The 19,214-nt window shown below is 45.7% G+C and overlaps 2 protein-coding genes across 2 annotated transcripts; both read right to left on the bottom strand.

Annotated features, from left to right (window-relative positions):
* Positions 1-3,278: 3,278 nt before the first annotated feature.
* Positions 3,279-4,189, bottom strand: LOC124671685. Its single transcript, XM_047208029.1, has 2 exons — positions 3,725-4,189; positions 3,279-3,632 (listed from the first exon to the last, which is right to left on the bottom strand). Exons 1-2 carry the CDS (start codon positions 4,187-4,189, stop codon positions 3,528-3,530), a joined length of 570 nt encoding a protein of 189 aa, XP_047063985.1. The 3' UTR covers positions 3,279-3,527.
* Positions 4,190-7,398: 3,209 nt separating this feature from the next.
* On the bottom strand, positions 7,399-9,357 carry LOC124671684 (eukaryotic translation initiation factor 4G-like). Its single transcript, XM_047208028.1, has one exon. It carries the CDS (start codon positions 9,355-9,357, stop codon positions 7,399-7,401), a length of 1,959 nt encoding a protein of 652 aa, XP_047063984.1.
* Between the last annotated feature and the right edge of the window lie 9,857 nt (positions 9,358-19,214).

The raw sequence follows: 19,214 nt of genomic DNA, 5'->3' as shown, positions 1-19,214 counted from the left end.
CCTTATGGATAATTCTTTTTAGATGAACAACCGGGGCACTGCTTTTATGCATTAAAAACCCCAAAGAAGGGGCTACATGGCAAATCTGTATAGAGAGAAAAATATATACAGGTTATCTACATAGGCCACTCTGAGCTGTGACAACTCCTCTCTAGATTTTCCAACTACTTCCTTAGGGTACAACTTTTTCCCTCGGAAAATTCTCCTTTCTCTTATGGACAATATATAATTATTATGAAAAAAATCATGTACTTGGTAAACTTAGAAACCTGTAATGTCATAGATTTTAATACTGCAGCAAATTTTTCGATAAAGAGCATATATTAATATCGCGGAGATACCAATTACACCTAGCCTCTGCAACAATGTCATACCCTAATGGCATAAAGGATGCACACAGCCAAAAAAGAGAAAAGAATTACAAAAAAGAAAGGCCCCACTACAGAGATCCATCACTTGAAACAGCAACACTAACACCACCAAGACAACACCAGAAGATCAGCTTCGCCATAAGCGACGTCTTCAAGAAGGAAACAGTGCACAAACGCTGTCGTCGCCCGATCATAGATCTTAGATTTTCACCCTGAAGAAAGTCATCTCTCTCTCAAAACAATGCATTCAACAAGAACATTGCCAGGCACAACTAATTAAGGCTAAACCTTGGACTTTCACCCTGAAAGATAAGACTCTGAACTTCTCATGTGCAGTCGCCTGCACATACCAGTTGCTGTTTCAAGTCACGAAGCACCAAGCCAATTTCACCTCACCACCAAGATCCGACCCTCATAGCTATTCCACCGATCTTGACTTGATGACCTTCTCCGCTAGATACTGCAGTATCATCGGTTTCAGCAATGTCAGAACCTGTAATTCATAGCGGGCAACGATGTCGTATCCTACTTGCTTTACACCTTGACCTGTATTGCAAAGCACGAGCTGCGAAACAAGCACCACAGTATTTATATTTCAGATGGAGCCTGCACGCTGTCGAGGCGGCGCACAGGCTCCGTGTGTTCCTGCAGTTCCGTTGCTGTACTGCTACTTCCTACGATCTCCATGCCATTCGTGAATCCACTTGCACGGGTAATTTCTTGACAACTAGTAGTTTTTTCGCATGGTCTATGCCCAACTCCAACAGCTAGCCGTAGCCGACAGAATCAGGAAAAGGTTAACACGATCAAGTACTCACGCTCGCAGGTTGATACTGCCACGCATGTCATGTACCCGCTCGCTGAGACCGATCAATCATGCTAACCGAAGGGAGAATAATGTATTGCTGGAGTCAGCGGACAGAGGCCGTCCGTCGCAATCTTTTGAGTAGACGCTGATGATCACCACCGGATCCCAGCTGGATTGTCTCCGTCAGCCAACGAACCTGCAGGCGAGATGTCCCGTCTCCCGTGCGCGCCCGCTGACATATCTGAACGAAGGAGCTCAGGACGGGGCGTCGCGTGGGGAGTAATCCCCTCCGTCATTCTCGAAAAAAAAAGGTCGGGTCGTCGGCGGCAAGCCCAGTGGCGGGCCGGCTAAGGGGCTTGGCCGCTAAAAGGTCATGATTCATGAATGTACGTCCGCCTGCCGTGAAATCTTTCGAGAGTTGGGCCATCTCTGCCCATAAGGGCTTGTTTGGTTGTCCGGTTAAATAAACCCAGGGAAATAAAGCCCCAGAGGGAAATTAGGGGGCACGGGGGATCCCCTCGCGAGCGGGGAAATTGTGGCCCTTTCCCTGTTGCCATTTGGTAAAGTGGTGGCCTGGTGGGGCACGGCCCGCACGGGTGGTAGGGAAAGCTCAGGCAAAAAGACGATTTTCTCAACTGCCTGTTACCTTCCCAGGTTTTCTTCCTACGAATATTTCTGTTTTTTTATACAACTTCATGCCAACTTCAGGAGATAAAATAGTACGATTTTCACAACTGACCGAAAATTCTGAGCTACAAAATTAGTATAGAAATTTCAACGAAAAGTCATAATCCAAAAGACACAAATAGTTGTGAATTTCTCAAATACGTTACACATTTAAGAACATCACCATTTCAACTACAGAACAAGTTTAGCTCGCAGGAACACGAGCTGCTCGGCTGTCCTAGACCGATGTCAATATCAAAGGTCCGTAATTCCCAAGTTGTCATGTCCGAAGCAGCGACACCTTTGAAGAGCTTGCACTGGTATTTGCCGCGTCAGGTTCAAATATGAACATCCAAAGAACATTAACGAAAAATAGTACAGTAACAATTAACGAAAATGAAGACCCACTGGAGAAGAGTCCATGGGCAAGGCCTGTAATGAACGATTCCAATCTGTGAACACACAGTAATGAACAAATGATATACCACATAACTTCTCTAACATTTTCCCAGGAAGAAACCACAACGTGGAATTTTGATTCAACCGTTCACCATGTATACTATTGAACAAGTAGATGATGTACTCGACAAGGCAATGCATTGCAGCAAGAATTTATAAGAATAAAAATTTGTAAGAATACAATATTTCTTCTATCATTCATGTACTGCCACCATACTGCCACCATACTACCACCATACAATATTTTTCTTGTTAATCAACATGCTTGTATCTATATGCCAGATCTTACATGAACAAAAAACATTATCTAAAGACAAAACTACTGTAAAACATGTAGCTGCAGTACAAACTGAGACAGCTACTGCTGTAAGATATCTAGAGACAAGACAAACAATGATTTAAATCTACTCACTAGCAGGAATGCTGCTTTTCTACTCAGTAGCCAAATAACAGATGCACCATTTAGTATCAAACAAACCAATACGAGTAGGGAAGTGGAAGAGCGCAAATTGCCCAAGTGTTGTCCAACTCCAAGACCTTGTGGACTTCAGGATTCATCGCCTGCAACGAAAATCAATATTTGTGATGCTGAGCTCAAAGAACAGAGCAAGAGGACGGGTAGATCTGAACAAACAAGAAGACAGCAATCTCTGAAAATGAATCACCAAGTCCTATCTTTCGAGCAGCCACCAGCGTTCCTAATCTGAAGCAAAAACTCAGTGAGGGGATGAATAAGGTAAGAAAAGCAAAACAAGGACAGAGAATCAACGAACACATGTTCTTGGGAAATACTGAAGGTACAGAAATACAAGAGCTACAGAGCTACAGAAATACAAGAGCTACAAGAGCTACAGAGTAAACTGCTTTTTTATATGAGTCAAAACACGAGGACCAAGATCATATGCAGTAAGATATATAAGTATTGAACTGATTTGTGCCTGGAAATAACTGCAACAGCACTACATTTTGTTAAATGGCAGAAACAAAACTTTATTCTTCTGGATCATGACAAGCTTACAAGTTTGATCCTACTGCTTGGGTATACCATAGACGGTTCAAGCCAGACCTTTGTACCCAAATTATTAGAACATATTACCATAGTTCTATCTGAACTCTTGCGACATGAAGTAACTGGATAAATGTATGAAATACATTAGAACTTCCTGTTATCAACTCCAATCCAAACTAAAGCCAAAAGGTGCAATTATAGCCTAAACAGTCAACTATGACTGCAAGTCTAGAAGTAATGAGTATGCAGCGCATCCAAACATTAGTAGAAACCACGATCTGATCCGTTTCTTGCTCCTCGCTGTACCAAGAATCTGGATCTGGAGCAACAAAGATTATGAGAAGAAAATGAAAAGGGAATAAGCAAAACAAGGAAGAAGGAAGAAAAGGTGAACGTGATTACAGTACTCACCGGACCACCGTCGTTGCTGCCGGAGCAGAGAAGATCTTGAAGGCGGACCGGGGGTACGATGGTGGCGGAGAACAGCTCCGGATCTTCGAGGCACTCCGGCGGGGAGGGAAGGGGCTTCGAGGCGATGTGGATGGATGTGAGGTGTGGAGGGGCTTGGGTCTGGTTGCCGGAGTAGGGAGGGGAGGGGTTCGGTTGCCGGAGGTGGGGAGGGGAGGAGATCCTGTCGTCGTCGCCGCCCGAGTCGCCGCCCGACGCGAGTCGCCTCGCGGAATCTCTTCCTCGCCTCACGACTGGTGGAACGGGCTCCCCGGGTTGGACGCGGAATCGACGCGGAATAGCGGGCTCACGGGAGTCCAAACGGCTAGGTGGGTTCACCCGGGGCAATTCGGCCCGGGGTTTGTTCGCCCCGGGAAAAGTAGTGGAACCCCCCGGGAACGGATGTAACCAAACAAGCCCTAAGGCCATACAGAGAGTCGGGCTTTCGGCCGTTCGTTACTTCCTTGGTTCGAATTCGCTCTCCGCCTCGACAATCTTCGTTTACTCAAAAAAAAAGTACGCCCCTAGGAGGGGTTAATTTGTCAATTTTGTTTCTCCGTGTGTATTTTGAATTTGATCCTGAAAATTCTAGGGAATATAAACACGCATTTAATGAACACCAACAGTTTTGTTTCGAACTTCTTTAACACATACAAATTTGAATTCTGATCACAGTATCATGTGAGATGTGGCAACTGGATATATTACAGACATATTACTATGTGAATAGTTTTTGTGCTTTTGTCATTTGTGACACTATTCAATTTGAATTTGTTATTTTTTTTTCTCTCCATGTATTATAAATTTGGTTCTGCAAATTCTAGGGATTGTAAACACAGGTCTTGTAATACTACAAATTTATTATTTACAATGTTTTTAATATATATATTTAAATTTAGAAAACTTGTACCATTGTTTCACATAAGGTGTGGAATCACCAAACATTAAGGAAAACGCTTCCGATCCGGCGACCGATCGCTCGCCAGCGATCGGTCGTCGTGCCTCGCTCCCGCGTGGACCTATATGGGCCTAGTTTTCGGCCCAAAACTGGAGTGTTGTTTTTTTTAAAGAAATATACATTGTTGTTTCCGGATTGTAACAATTACATAAAAAATTTGTTGTAAACTCACACGACATATCTTTGTAAGATTTTTCTAAGTGATATGTTACGAAAATGTGTGTTTCTTGATATGTTATAAACACATGACTTTTTTGTTGTAATTTTTTATGATTTTTTGTGTAATTGTTTTAGTCATGGACACTTTTTTTCGTACAGATGTTGTATATGTTCATTAGTTTTGTAACAATTACGTATAAAAGTTATAGAGAAAAGCATGTCAGAGATGTTGTAATGTTTACCTGGACGTTTGCCATAAATTATTTTGTTGTAGTCGCCAATAATTTTTGGTAAACATAGCTGGTGATTTTTGTTGTAATTGGATATATATATATATATATATATATATAATGTGTTATTTTAAACCAATTTTTCACAGCCACTAACACATGTTTTTGTTGTTATAGATTTTGATTTTTATTGTAATTGATGTCAATTTTTGGTGTAAACCAATATGTAGAAAATTAATTGTTGCTTGACCACTTTGCATTGTTTTGCAAATATATGGATTATTTTTTTAATAGGCTCTGGTTTTTGTTGTAATCGTTTCCACTTTTTGTTAAAATCACTGGCAATATTTGTTGTAGATCAAATTGCATTAAAAAATGTTGCTTAACCACTTTTTTGTAGCATTGGTTTTTTACAATTTCTTATGATGATTTTGTTGTAAATAGTATATATTTTTTTGTACACACGGTGATGGATTTTGTTGTAATACTTATTTTGTCACATAGTTGCCCTTATGGTGGCATTTATGCTGTAAATATCAGGAAGATTGTGTCCAAAGAGATGTACCTTTTCGGTTAACTGGAGAGGCATAGGACCGCGGGTTGAGTTTGCAAAAATCAGAGGACCAAAATGCAAACTTTTGTCGTGGTGGATTTTGTGCGTCCGATGTAGATCTAACGGCGCGGAATGCAACCGATTTTTTGGCCACAATCGGCCGACTGACGCTCAGCACTTCCCAAACATTAACCTGTCCGATCAGCCGTCGAGACAGGCGTCTTTGATGGCTTAGCTGTCTAGTGCTACAAAGTCACTTGAACGCCACGTCAAAAAAAAAGTCACTTATTACGCTACCAAATTCTAGGAAGACCTGGGCTATTCAATCTAATGATCTGGGCCATTTAATCTAGTTCAAACCACATGACTGAATACAACTCAAGATCTTTCTCCCACGTTAACGCATGTAATTTTTCTTTTTTTAGACAAATGACGCATGCAAGTAAGAACCTGTTGTTTTCCAGATTATGGAACATGATCCATCCTTCTCAAAATTGGCTTTCACCCGGCTATATTGATATAGCAACCACACAATCCATCTGGGCATTCCCTCCCCGCTTACTTGAATTGTCAGATGAACTTACCCCACAGAATATGGTACGGACCCTGATGAACTATAGCACTATATATGATATCTCTTAGTAGCGACAGAAATAAAATAAAAAAGAGGCATGATCTGACCAAGTAATACTTGACCTAGGAGAAGAATTAGCTTTCTGATTTCACCAATAAGCAACTGAAATCATGTCTTTACACAAAACTCACATGCGACAAGGAATACATATCAGACAAGAGCTAACCGTTGCAGAATATATGCAACAATAAGAACTAGTCCTATGCAACATGCTAACTTGAAACTAAATTTGGAACACCAACTTCCTGAATTCATCATCTGTTTCTCAGTTCTCTTTCCATGTCGTGCCATCATCTTTCTGTCCAAGAGGTAGTTTTCCCTGTAGGAAATATAATTAGTAATTATATCAATAGAAGGAAGGAGATGGAAATGGTCACTATTTCTTCTTCTTCTTCTAGAGTAACACATATAGAGCCTGAAAGTTAAGAAATTAAGACTCAACAAAACAAAGAGTGCACATACAGGATCTGAACTCACGGGATTCATAAATAAACTACATTTAGGACATTTCCTAGCAGGATCTTTTGTTTTCTTCTTCTTTTTATAATAGACATGTGTGCATCCTTAATGTCTTTAGGACATTTCGTTGTTGCAGAGTGTAATTGGTATCTTCCTGATATTAATATATTCTCTTTATCGAAAAATAAATAAGGTACAGAGTACAGACTCACAAGTATCGAGGCAACAATATTAGGAAATGATAATATACTGTCCATTTTGAGGTGGCCTGGAAGGGTCTGCATATTTATGAAGGTGAACCGGTACCCTTTCTGCTTCAAAGCTGTTTGAATTTGGACATAAGAAAAAGAATTGCCACCACAACCTCATAAATGAGCACTTTGATGCTCATATGCTTCAAAATTTGCAAAGATGCAAAAATGAACCGGTAGGAAGCATTAAGCGAAAAACAAGCAATGCAAAATCGAGACATGCTAGTCTCGCAATAGCAGTACTCAAAAGATTGACATGTATTTGTTCCAAACAAATATAATAACCTTAAGTAGTAGTAAGACAGGGATCACTTTTAAAGGTTCAAAAGCGCAGTTGTTAAGTTAAAGACTGCTGTATATTGAAGAAATATCGTGTTTGAACACTTCTAGTGTATTACCTATAATTTTCCCAGATGGCTGCAGTAGGTTTCCCTCTCAGATCATCGCCAGAGTATGATTTATCACCTAAGCGGCCATCCTGACTGGCAGGTTTGTGTAAAAATCCAGCAGATTCTGTAGCATGTGCTTTCCTCCAAGAACTTCCATCTGGAATTCTCGACCTAGCGTCCTCTCTTGCGTTCGAAGCCATGTAATTATACCCTGTACCATATACAATTGTGTGATGGTCAGCAACACTAGGAAGTTTAGCATTTGATACCGGTGGCTGCCCTCTTAAAGACATACCCCTAGCTAGGTTACCTCGTGGTCCACGAGTGACAGCTTCCTTCTTGACAGACCCCTGGGGAAGGGGAACTGTTCTATTGTCTAACTGATGTCTTCCCTGCTCAAACTGGGTATCCTGATTAACGAATCCATGGCCTCGTTGCTGCGGACATGGAGATACCAATGGTGCTGCTGAGCCACCAGAGCCATAACCGATAGAGGTTACCCTTCCTCTTGGAAAAGAACTAACAACTGGACCACGAGCTAAACTACTCAACTGACCATGTCTTTCATGAGCTGCATCCATGTGAACCTCATCAATCTTCTTGGGGCCTTCCACTTTACGCCGTTGGTGCCATTGGTTCTTCCTGAGATCGATTGAATCTCTCAATAGGAATCTAACACGGGAAGATATCAGCTGACTAGTTGACAAGTTGTGCATCCTATCAAAATATGCATCCATATGTTCCTTAGCCTTTGGATGATCTATCATCTCTCCGATTGTACTCATCAATTTGCATAGTGCTTCAATATTCTCCTCATTTGGATTCTGGCAACTACCCAGTAATTTCTTAATGCAGTCATGCATGATCTGCTCCGTAAGCATCCTCTTTTTGTACAATTCTCCAATCAACCTAATGTTCCCCAGCATACGCCTACGAGCTTTAACTATTTTTCCTTCCCTTTCTTCTTTGGTTTGCTTAACCTCACCTTCCTCCTCTGGTTTGTCTGCATCAGCTTCTTCTCGTTCGCCCCTCTCAAACTCATCTTGACATTTGTCCAACATCAACCTCTTGAATGTAACCTTTTCATTGTCCGTACTAAAGTCTGGGAGTGCACCAGCCAAAAGGAAACACAAGTTTGCATACATTTCACAGTAAGTTGGTTCCATCAAAGCTTTGTCAAATATCTGTGAAATGACCCCACTAAGAGTTGACACATTGTCAATTTTCACCTCTTTGACTTGTTCAAACAGCTTATCAAAGTTTTGCGGGGTCAGTTTATTAAGAATTGCTTTCAGCTGCCTCTGCTTTGCCTGCTCCTCGTCAGAAACTTTGCCAACAACATACTTTTCCTGTGCTTTGTGCATTATTTGCATGGGCATAACAGGAGACAGTATCAGACCCTTTTGCTCCCATCTATCTGCATCAGAGCTACTGCAAGGTGCTTGAACCGCCATGGATTGCATTGGTCCCACAAGAAGCCCACCACGTGGATTCCTCAAAACACAATGAGGGACCCCTGAGGCGCCACGGTAATTCCTTGATGGGCTGTTTGTCAAGTCTATGTGGGTATCACAACCAGGGCTGAAAGGAACACCTGGTTTTGTACTCCACTTACCATCATCCATAGCAGCACACTGGCGACCACCGCGAGATCTTGGCCTATCAGGTCCTCTTCTAGGACTTGGGTTAGGTTCGCGATCAATATAATACTTTACCGCCACACCCTTGAACACAGCACTAGTTACAGTATCCATCCGGATACCACGAGGAAGACCAGAACACTGATGTGCAAAATTTAGCAGAATATCACGCGAATATTTCTTTCGTCCGTTAGCTTCATTTGTATGTGAATCTCGCACTTGCCCTACACTAGACTGGTTTCCAGACCCTGAACATTGCAGCTTTGGAGTAGACATGCCTGCTACATCCTCCCAGTCATCAGGGGCGCGTTTGGTGGGTGGCATGGCCTCTAGACCGGCCCCAGAAGAGGAAAATGGTCCGTTAGGATGGCTGGGCTCAGACAGAACCTGTTGGTGCAGCACTTGATTGATTAGCACATGACTAATTCTTTGTAGGCTACCAATCTCTTTCTAAAATAACTTAACTGTGGCAAATTGCCACAGTTAAGTTATTTTAGAAAGAGATTGGTATATTTGATTTTTTTTCTTACAAATGAATTACACCTCTTCGGTTCAAGTCGGTAGAATGTTACAAAATACTATCACAATTTTAATGCTTTGTATACAAAAAAAGGTCACTCTGCATTTTGTAAAAAAAAAAGGAACAGCAGAAACCTCAGTTATTATGGTCAGTGGTAATAATAATAGATAAAAGCACAAAATGGATCAAACCTAGACACAGTATAGTTTCACTGACTTCACAATAATCTGTAAACATATCAGTGGAGTTCATCAAGTGCATCATGTAGTGACCGAGCAATTAAATAGATAAGCCATAAATTATTTCGAAAAGCAACCGTGTAGAAAGGGGTTCGGGATAGAACACGAAAACAAATTTTCCTTCCAAACCATCCATTTCAGAACCCAAAAAACGAACCTGCAAGCGTAATCGAGTGGGGCGCCGGTTCAGCTCAAAGGCGGCTGCAGGTCGAGATCGCGACGCAGCTGCAGTGTCGTCTGTACATCGGGATGAGTTGGTGGCATCCTCTGAACCTTAGGAGGCGTCGGCAACATCCGGCACAGTTAGGGGCGATGACGGCGGCAATCCCATCTCGTACTCCAAACCCTAGTCGAGAGGGATGGGGAGAGGAGCGGTTTGAGGCATCTAGTTTGCGGAGAGGAGCGGTTTGAGGCATCTTTTCTTTACTTTCCTGCCTGCTTATAAGAACCAGTTCATGGTCGTCCGTTCAGTTCACCTCTCACAAGTCAGACAAGTGGGACCATACAACTTGCCCTTTGGACATGAAGCGATCCCCTCCACCGCCGCCACTCCCATTCATCTTCCGCACGCCGCCTCGATCGCCAATCACACCTCCTCCTGATGATCCGATCTCCAAGAGTAAAATACATCGCGCGTCACCAAACTTGACACCCTTACCCGACTCCATCACCGTACATAGAAATACACATTTTACGGTAAGTGAAGTCGGCTCAAAGCTTATAATGGTCACTAGCAAGGGGTATAGCATCGTATTTTGCTAACGTGGCCTAAATTTGATCTCATATGTCAGCCAATGATTGTCCAGAGAGACTATTTGTTAGTAATAATAAACTACAAAGACTAAATTGAAAATTTACAGAGATTGGGATCCTCCTCCCACTGCCGCCGGTGATATTTCCATTCGCTCGTGCCCCACATCCGTGGCAAGATCAACGCATCCTTCCCGGAGCTCAGGCACCACCCTGGCCTCCATCACTGGCCTATGGCGTCGCCCTCCAGGAGCCTTAGACGAATCCGGCTGCCCCTCGTCCGGTCGTCGACGGGCAAGCTCGATCTTCTAGGTCTGGCAACCCCGCGTACCGGCCGCTGCGAGAGGTGAGGACAGAGGTGTGGAGTGAGGGGAAGGTAGTCCGGCTACGCGTGCTTGGTCTCCCGACGTGGCGGCCGGCGCGCCCTGGTCATGCACAGTTTTGGGGGGGGGGGGGCATAGCCGACGGCGCGTCTCCGACAACCTGGAGGATGAACTCTGTGGTTGTAGAGGCTCGCTAGGCGCGCACACTTGCGGGCTCGAGCTGCGCGGGCGCTACCAGTGCCTCAGCTCCAGGTCGCGCTGGCCAAGGTCCGGCGGGTCGACGACGACCACATACATGAAGAACGGCCATGCGTGTGCCATCCGAGGGAAACCCTGGAGGTCAGCGATGGAGGAGACGACGGCGACGGAGAAGCGCACTGGAACACGTGTGGCCGGCGGCGGTGTAGCTCGGTGGCAGGCGGAGGCGTGGCCGGAGGCAGTGAAGCTTAATCAACATGAGACTAATTCCAATTTTGTTTTGGTGGTGGGGAATTGAGGAGGGACCTGTAGTGGGAAATACTAGTTGGTTTGGGGGGCTTTTTACAAATATTGCATTGTTGAATCAAGTTGGAACCTGACATTTGGGGTCCACACAACTTGCCACGTCAGCGAATACAATGCTCTATGCGGCACCAGTGACTGTAGATGGGCCTTGTAACCATTTTTAGTTACCGTAGAATTCGTATTCCTGAGTACGGTGATGGAGGCGGGCAAAGCTGCTGAGTTTGGATACCCGCCGTGTATTTTACTCGATCTCCAACCTTCTTCCTTTATTCAATTGGCAATTTGAAACCAGAAGCACGTTGCCATGCCAAATGTTGCAATGGCAATAAGAGTATCACAAGTTCCCTATACCGCATTCGGTAAATACGGCGGACCAACGTTTGGGGACCGCCGCTACGTGGTGCCGCTTTTGAGGCGTGTCGGTTCCCAGCCACGCCCTCCAAAAACCTCCCCAAACAGAATTTGCAACGAAAAAAGTAAAATTCATCGCCATTCAAAAGTAATTGTTCTCGCCATAGTCGTCGCGATCAAAGTAGAAACCTTAGTCGACGCGATCAATATTACAGACCGGGGTGCAAATTGAAGAAAAAAATTAGAAGAAGTGATTTGCGACGTTGACGATACATGTTGAGTCGACTCTGGCCCAGCACGATGACCTCGGCCTGCTCTATCGGCGACGCCGATGCCGTCACTGGTGTACTCGCTGACACCGTCGCTGACGCGCATGTTGATGTCATCGCTGCCTCTAGAGCTGGAGTTGATGCCGATGCCGACACCGATGTTGTGGACGCGGCCATTTTAGCGTCATTATCGTCAAGGATCATGGCTTTGTAGATTTTGTGCGCCGCCAGCATCCGGGATCCATTCCCGCTGTCGAGGCGATCAAGAGCATGAAGTTCTCTTTCTGTTTCTTCACGGTGACGCGCTACTTCTCCATCTGCATCTTCTCTTCTTGCTTCTGGAGAAGCGTCGCCCACCTCTCGTCCGCTTGCTTCTCGCAAATGAGCAGGTTCGACGAGACATTGACAAGGCACATGTTGATCGACAACTAGATCTTCTTGGTCGACCAACGCTACCTTAACTGGATCTTCTTAGCCTTGGTCTCCTTGTTGCCAATAGGGAACCATGACGATGCAGCGAGCGGCGCATCACAATCTATGATGCCATCTTTACCCTACGCCAAGGAGATATGCATCAACCTCCACGTCTCACTGGTTTTGAGTTTGCCATAGCAATGCAGCAAGCCCAATCCTCCATTGCCTTCTGGATTCTTCTGATAGAAGTGAAGCGTGCTGTTCAACTAATCAAAGGAAGTGCAAAGACTCGTGGCTTGGATACCGCCTTGCCGTACGGGTTCTTGGGGTTTTTCGGTGCCATGTATACACATGGCGGTGGTGATCTAGGTGAGAGAGAAAGCGGCGGGAGGGAGAAATAAAAGAAGCGGCGGGAGGGACTAATGAAAGAAGCGGCGGGAGGGAGGGAAGTGTACGTGGCTGACACGGTTGGCCCGCACTCGCAACGTCGCTTTTCATTGCGTCAGGTGTCCCCACAGTGTTTCTTGTGTAGCTGAAACGGGCACGGGGCGCTAGACACCGTATTAGCCATGCCTGATGGAAAAAGTGCTTTGGGACGCATGGCTAGGAGCGATCAAATATCTGATATCTGACTCGGCTCAAATGTCTTTGGGAGAAAGCTTAGGCGACCCGAATGGAGATGCTCTAATATCTCTCCGTTGTATTTTTTTTCATGTTCGTCCATCACGTCAGTCTTCGTTGTTGTTGTTGTTGTTGTTGGAATTTTAGAGGCTGCATCCTCCAGAACCACGTGGTCCGCAATCATGTTGGCTAGCTTACCTTCTCCGCACCCTTCAGACTACTTATAGACTACTTATAGTGGGAGTAACATAATTAGTAACATCACACAATCCAAAACACTTTGGTGACATGGCATGATAATAAATGAAGAAAGAGAGTGAGGTGGTAACTAGTATGCTACCATAGCATCACACGCCCAAAAAAAGATGAGTCTATACCATAATAAATGACACAATGTATGACACAACATATAAGTTACTACTCACTATGGAGGTAGTAACTTAGACGAATAACATATGTCATGTTACTACTCTAAGTTACTCTCCACTATGACTAGCCTCAGACTACTCATAGTGGGAGTAACATAGGTAGTAATATTACACCCAAAAAAATTTTGGTAACATGGCATGCCAATAAATGAAGAAAAAGAGTGAGGTGATAACTAGCTAAGTTACCATCGGATTCCAAGACAAGACGAGTCTGTAACCTAATAAATATAATTTTGCATAACACCACACATATGTTACTACCCACTATGGTCTGCTCGCGATGAGACGTAGTTGCCGCTCGTACTCCGTCAGCAGCGCCGCCTTCCCGGCTGCCTCGTCGTCCTGCTCCTCCTTCACCTCCGGCTTCGGGATGACGAGGGCGTCGCCGGCCCGACTTTGCAGCTGCCGATTGTCGATGCCGCCGCTCCTCGGATTGACGGGCGGCATCGCGAACTCTGGCTCCTCCTTCACCTCGCGCTTGGGCATGTTGTAGGACGCGGCGCAGTACGACGAGGAAGGTGTCGATCGTGCCGACCCTGACGAGGAAGAGTTGGAGGAGGACGCGTCCGTCCTCCTCAGTTGCCATCGCGCCGCGGGAGATGGTGGCGACAACGACCGCGTCTCCAACATCGCGCAACATTCTGGATGTCGTCGACGACGTGCTCCAGGGTGCGCCCAGGATTCCATCAACCCTAAGCCCCAAGCCCCAATTTGGGTAACCGACATTGCCCTACCCTATACGATCAGATTGTCACCCCATTGTAACCCTATACCCGGAGGCTTAGGGTTGATGGAATCCTGCAAGCTGATACGAGACATCGGTTCACAGACAAGCGGGGAGAGCGATTTACCCAGGTTTCGGGCCCTCGATGAGTTAAAACTCTTACGTCCTGCCTGTCTGATCTTGATTGTGAAGATATTGAGTTACAATGGGGTGCCGAAGGGTTCAGCTGTGTTTTCGTCGAGAGGCTAAGCGCTATGATGACCTAGCTCTAGACTTTTGGTGGCTAAGATTGCTAAGATTGTTCGTGTTTTTCGGCAGCCCCTCTCCTGGCCTTTATATAGGTGGCCAGGTCTCAAGAGGTCTCACCGAGTACGACTAGGTTTACAATAGTTCTAGCTCTAAACTTTCCTTGTTCGGCTCCTTCCTTGTCTTGCCCGCCAAGGAATGTTCTGCTCCAAGTGGCCCATCTTGCCATCGAATACCTTCATGGGCCTCCAGTTAGATCGTATAGGGTAGGGTGATACGTCTCCGACGTATCGATAATTTCTTATGTTCCATGCCACATTATTGATGATATCTACATGTTTTATACACATTATATGTCGTATTTATGCATTTTCCGGCACTAACCTATTTTTTGCTGTTTTCTGCTGTTTTTGGTTTCAGAAATCCTAGTAAGGAAATATTCTCGGAATTGGACGAAATCAACGCCCAGGGGCCTATTTTTGCACGAAGCTTCCAGAAGACCGAGGGATAGATGAAGTGGGGCCACGAGGCGGCCACACACTAGGGCGGCGCGGCCTGGGCCTGGGCCGCGCCGGCCTGTTGTGTGGGGCCCTCGTGTGGCCCCCTGACCTGCCCTTCCGCCTACATATAGCCTCCATCGCGAAACCCCCAGTACCGAGAGCCACGATACGGAAAACCTTCCAGAGACGCCGCCGCGAATCCCATCTGGGGGATTCAGGAGATCGCCTCCGGCACCCTGCCGGAGAGGGGAATCATCTCCCGGAGGACTCTTCACCGCCATGGTCGCCTCCGGAGTGATGAGTGAGTAGTTCACCCCTGGACTATGGGTCCATAGCAGTAGCTAGATGGTCGTCTTCTCCTCATGTGCTTCATTGTTGGATCTTGTGAGCTGCCTAACATGATCAAGATCATCTATCCGTAATGCTATATGTTGTGTTTGTCGGGATCCGATGGATAGAGAATACTATGTTATGTTGATTATCAATCTATTACCTATGTGTTGTTTATGATCTTGCATGCTCTCCGTTATTAGTAGAGGCTCGGCCAAGTTTTTACTCTTAACTCCAAGAGGGAGTATTTATGCTCGATAGTGGGTTCATGCCTCCATTAAATCTGGGACAAGTGATGTAAAGTTCTAAGGTTGTGGATGTGCTCGTTGCCACTAGGTATAAAACATTGATGCTATGTCCGAGGATGTAGTTATTGATTACATTACGCACCATACTTAATTCAATTGTCTCGTTGTTTGCAACTTAATACCGGAAGGGGTTCGGATGATAACTCCGAAGGTGGACTTTTTAGGCATAGATGCATGCTGGATAGCGGTCTATTACTTTGTCGTAATGCCCAATTAAATCTCACAATACTCATTATATCATGTATGTGCATTGTCATGCCCTCTCTATTTGTCAATTGCCCAACTGTAATTTGTTCACCCAACATGCTATTTATCTTATGGGAGAGACACCTCTAGTGAACTGTGGACCCCGGTCCTATTCTTTACATCTCGAAATACAATCTACCGCAATACTTGTTCTACTGTTTTCTCGCAAACAATCATCATCCACACTATACATCTAATCCTTTGTTACAGCAAGCCGGTGAGATTGACAACCTCACTGTTTCGTTGGGGCAAAGTACTTTGGTTGTGTTGTGCGAGTTCCACGTTGGCGCCGGAATCCCTGGTGTTACGCCGCACTACATCCCGCTGCCATCAACCTTCAACGTGCTTCTTGGCTCCTCCTAGTTCGATAAACCTTGGTTTCTTTCTGAGGGAAAACTTGCTACTGTACGCATCACACCTTCCTCTTGGGGTTCCCAACGGACGTGTCGATTGCACGCATCAAGCTACTTTTCTGGCGCCGTTGCCGGGAGATCAAGACACGCTCGCAAGGGGAGTCTCCACAATCCAATCTCTTTACTTTGTTTTTGTCTTGCTTTATTTTATTTACTACTTTGTTTGCTGCACTTATATCAAAACACAAAAAAATTAGTTGCTAGCTTTACTTTATTTACTGTCTTGCACTCTATATCAAAAACACAAAAAAAATAGTTACTTGCATTTGTTTTACTTATTTCAACATGTTTCCTTTTAATTTTACTGTAAAAGATATACTTGTGGGACAAGGGTCTATAATTGGAAGAGATAATATAGAAGAATTTTTCACCGATGTTAGTATGCATAAGATCTTAAAGATATACCCCTTGCAAAAGCTGTCCCTACTTATGAAGATGCCTCTGTTTGTTTGGTACGCATGATGGAAGCTAGATTTATTAGTCTCAACCCCATGATACAACACATGTTTCTTACACTTTCCGATATGGAGCGGGGAGAGAAGAGAGATTTTGTTCTAAAAGTCTTAGTGCGAGAATTTGCGGATATAGCTAAAGAAGCTAGAAAAGTTTTTAGTAAGCATGAGAGGCTTGGTACAATCACCGATTTTAAAAGAACACTTGAAAAAATGGATATGGATAGAATTAAGTACACTAATAGTGTTGATAATGGTGGGGAGATTAAAGCACCAATACCATGTAAGCTCCTAGCGATGCATGAAGCTCTAGATGATAATTATGCTTGGCTTGTTCCTGAAAATCTGTTTGATGAGAGTAGCAAGCCCAAGACTAATGAAAAGGGAGCCGCTGAAACTTATGTATCCAACATACTATGCATGGTTGAGAAAACTCCCAACTCCCCTGGTAATGATGTCAATGCTCCATCTCTTGATAACACTTGATACACACTTTCTGCGCCTAGCTGAAAGGCGTTAAAGAAAAGCGCTTATGGGAGACAACCCATGTTTTTTACTACAATACTTTTATTTTATATTTGAGTCTTGGAAGTTGTTTACTACTGTAGCAACCTCTCCTTATCTTAGTTTCGGATGAAGCTCGATGAACATGGGGGTACGTGAGCACCCCCTGACTGGCTGACACGTGTCTAACACCGTTTACTATCCGTTGGAGATCACCCGCGTTCGTTCCTCTGCAACGCTCGCCTGACACGCATCCCTTCAGCGCGTGGATAGTAGACAACGTGGTGGGCCCGTCCCCCGCCGATGTGTCTCCGCCAGCCGCGATCCCATTGAGAGGATGGGATTTACCGAGTAGCGCTTGATGGTTAGCGCGTCCATGGTGATTCCACAGCCGTGCAGCAGGAGGACACACGCGGCCTCTCCGATTTGGCTCGTGAAGCTGGATCAGACGCTCCTCTCTCTAATTCCGCCCTCGCTTCGCCTGGGTAGTTCGAACCTGACCATTGGAGGCTCTGGTTCGCCTCTTCCTGGCCGGACGCGAAAGAGATGCAGGGCGCAAGGTGGCCGACGGTCCATAGAGGCGAACCACCCCTCGGCCCCCCGTGGAGCCAATCCAGGCTAGCTAGCGCGTCGCGCTGTAGGTCGCCGGATCGATCTCGATCTTGAGCTCCCACCTGCTCCCCGCCCATCTCTGCAACCGTCCCCGCACCCTCGTCCCCACCCGCCGCATTTTGGAGCTCGATGTGGAGGAGCCGCCTCGGGCGGGCTCAAATCGACGCGCGGTGGTGGAGGACGGACAGCCACACGCGGTGGCGGAGGACGGGCCACCGTCGACCTCGACCGCTGTGGTCGCTGACCACCGTCGGCCTCGACCGCTGTTGCAGCACGGGCGCGCTGGGGAGCACGGGCCGCCGGGGAGGCCGCCGATCTCACCAGCGTGGGAAATCGAGCGGGGGTCGTCCCAAGCGGTGGCGCCGCCATCCAAGCTGGCCGTCCCCTGATACGTCTCCAACGTATCGATAATTTCTTGTGTTCCATGCCACATTATTGATGTTATCTACATGTTTTATGCACACTTTATGTCATATTCGTGCATTTTCTGGAACTAACCTATTAACAAGATGCCGAAGTGCCGTCTCCGTTTTCTCGCTGTTTTTGGTTTCGAAATCCTAGTAACGAAATATTCTCGAATCGGACGAAATCAACGCCAAAGATCTTAGAATCCCTGAAGCATCCGGAACACACGAGAGGGACCCGCAGGGGGGGCACGAGCCCACCACACCATACTCGGCGCGGCCTAGGGGGGCCCGCGCCCCCTAGGGTTTGGCCAGCCCTTCGACCTTCCTGCGCCGCCTCTTCGCCTATATAAAGCCCCCGGATCGAAAACCCGATACCAATTGACGAAACCCACGTAAACCCGCCGGAGCCGCCGCCATCGCGAAGCCAAGATCCGGGGGACAGGATCTCCGTTCCGCACGCCGCCGGAGCGGGGAAGTGCCCCCGAAGGCTTCTCCATCGACACCGCTGCCATCTCCACCGCCATCTTCATCACCGCCATCGCTCCCATGAGGAGGAGTAGTTCTCCATCGAGGCTCGGGGCTGTACCGGTAGCTATGTGGTTCATCTCTCTCCTATGTGCTTCAATACAATAATCTCATGAGCTGCCTTACATGATTGAGATTCATATGATGATGCTTGTAATCTAGATGTCATTATGCTAGTCAAGTGGGTTTTACTTATGTGATCTCCGGAGACTCCTCGTCCCACGTGTGTAAAGGTGACAAGTGTGTGCACCGTGTGGGTCTCTTAGGCTAGATTTCACGGAATACTTACTCATTGAATGGTATAGTGAGGAGCTTATTTATATCTCTTTATGATTGCAGCATGTTGTATCACAATTTATCTATGTGCTACTCTAGTGATGTGTTATTAAAGTAGTTTTATTCCTCCCGCATGTGTGCAAAGGTGACAAGTGCGTGCACCGTGTTAGTACTTGGTTTATGCTATGATTATGATCTCTTGTAGATTATGAGATTAGA

This window comes from Lolium rigidum, chromosome 7 (genome assembly GCF_022539505.1).
Source record: "Lolium rigidum isolate FL_2022 chromosome 7, APGP_CSIRO_Lrig_0.1, whole genome shotgun sequence".
Lineage (NCBI taxonomy): Eukaryota > Viridiplantae > Streptophyta > Magnoliopsida > Poales > Poaceae > Lolium > Lolium rigidum.
Note: the sequence above shows the minus strand (reverse complement) of the source record. Positions and strands in the feature narration are given on the sequence as shown.

Excerpts from the sequence above, each read along its gene's own strand:
- LOC124671685 (XM_047208029.1), bottom strand. The coding sequence starts at position 4,189 with ATGGCCTTAGGGCTTGTTTGGTTACATCCGTTCCCGGGGGGTTCCACT. Across the intron at positions 3,633-3,724 it reads GCAGCAACGACGGTGGTCCG|ATCCAGATTCTTGGTACAGC; the intron begins GTGAGTACTGTA and ends TTGTTGCTCCAG.
- LOC124671684 (XM_047208028.1), bottom strand. The coding sequence starts at position 9,357 with ATGCCACCCACCAAACGCGCCCCTGATGACTGGGAGGATGTAGCAGGC.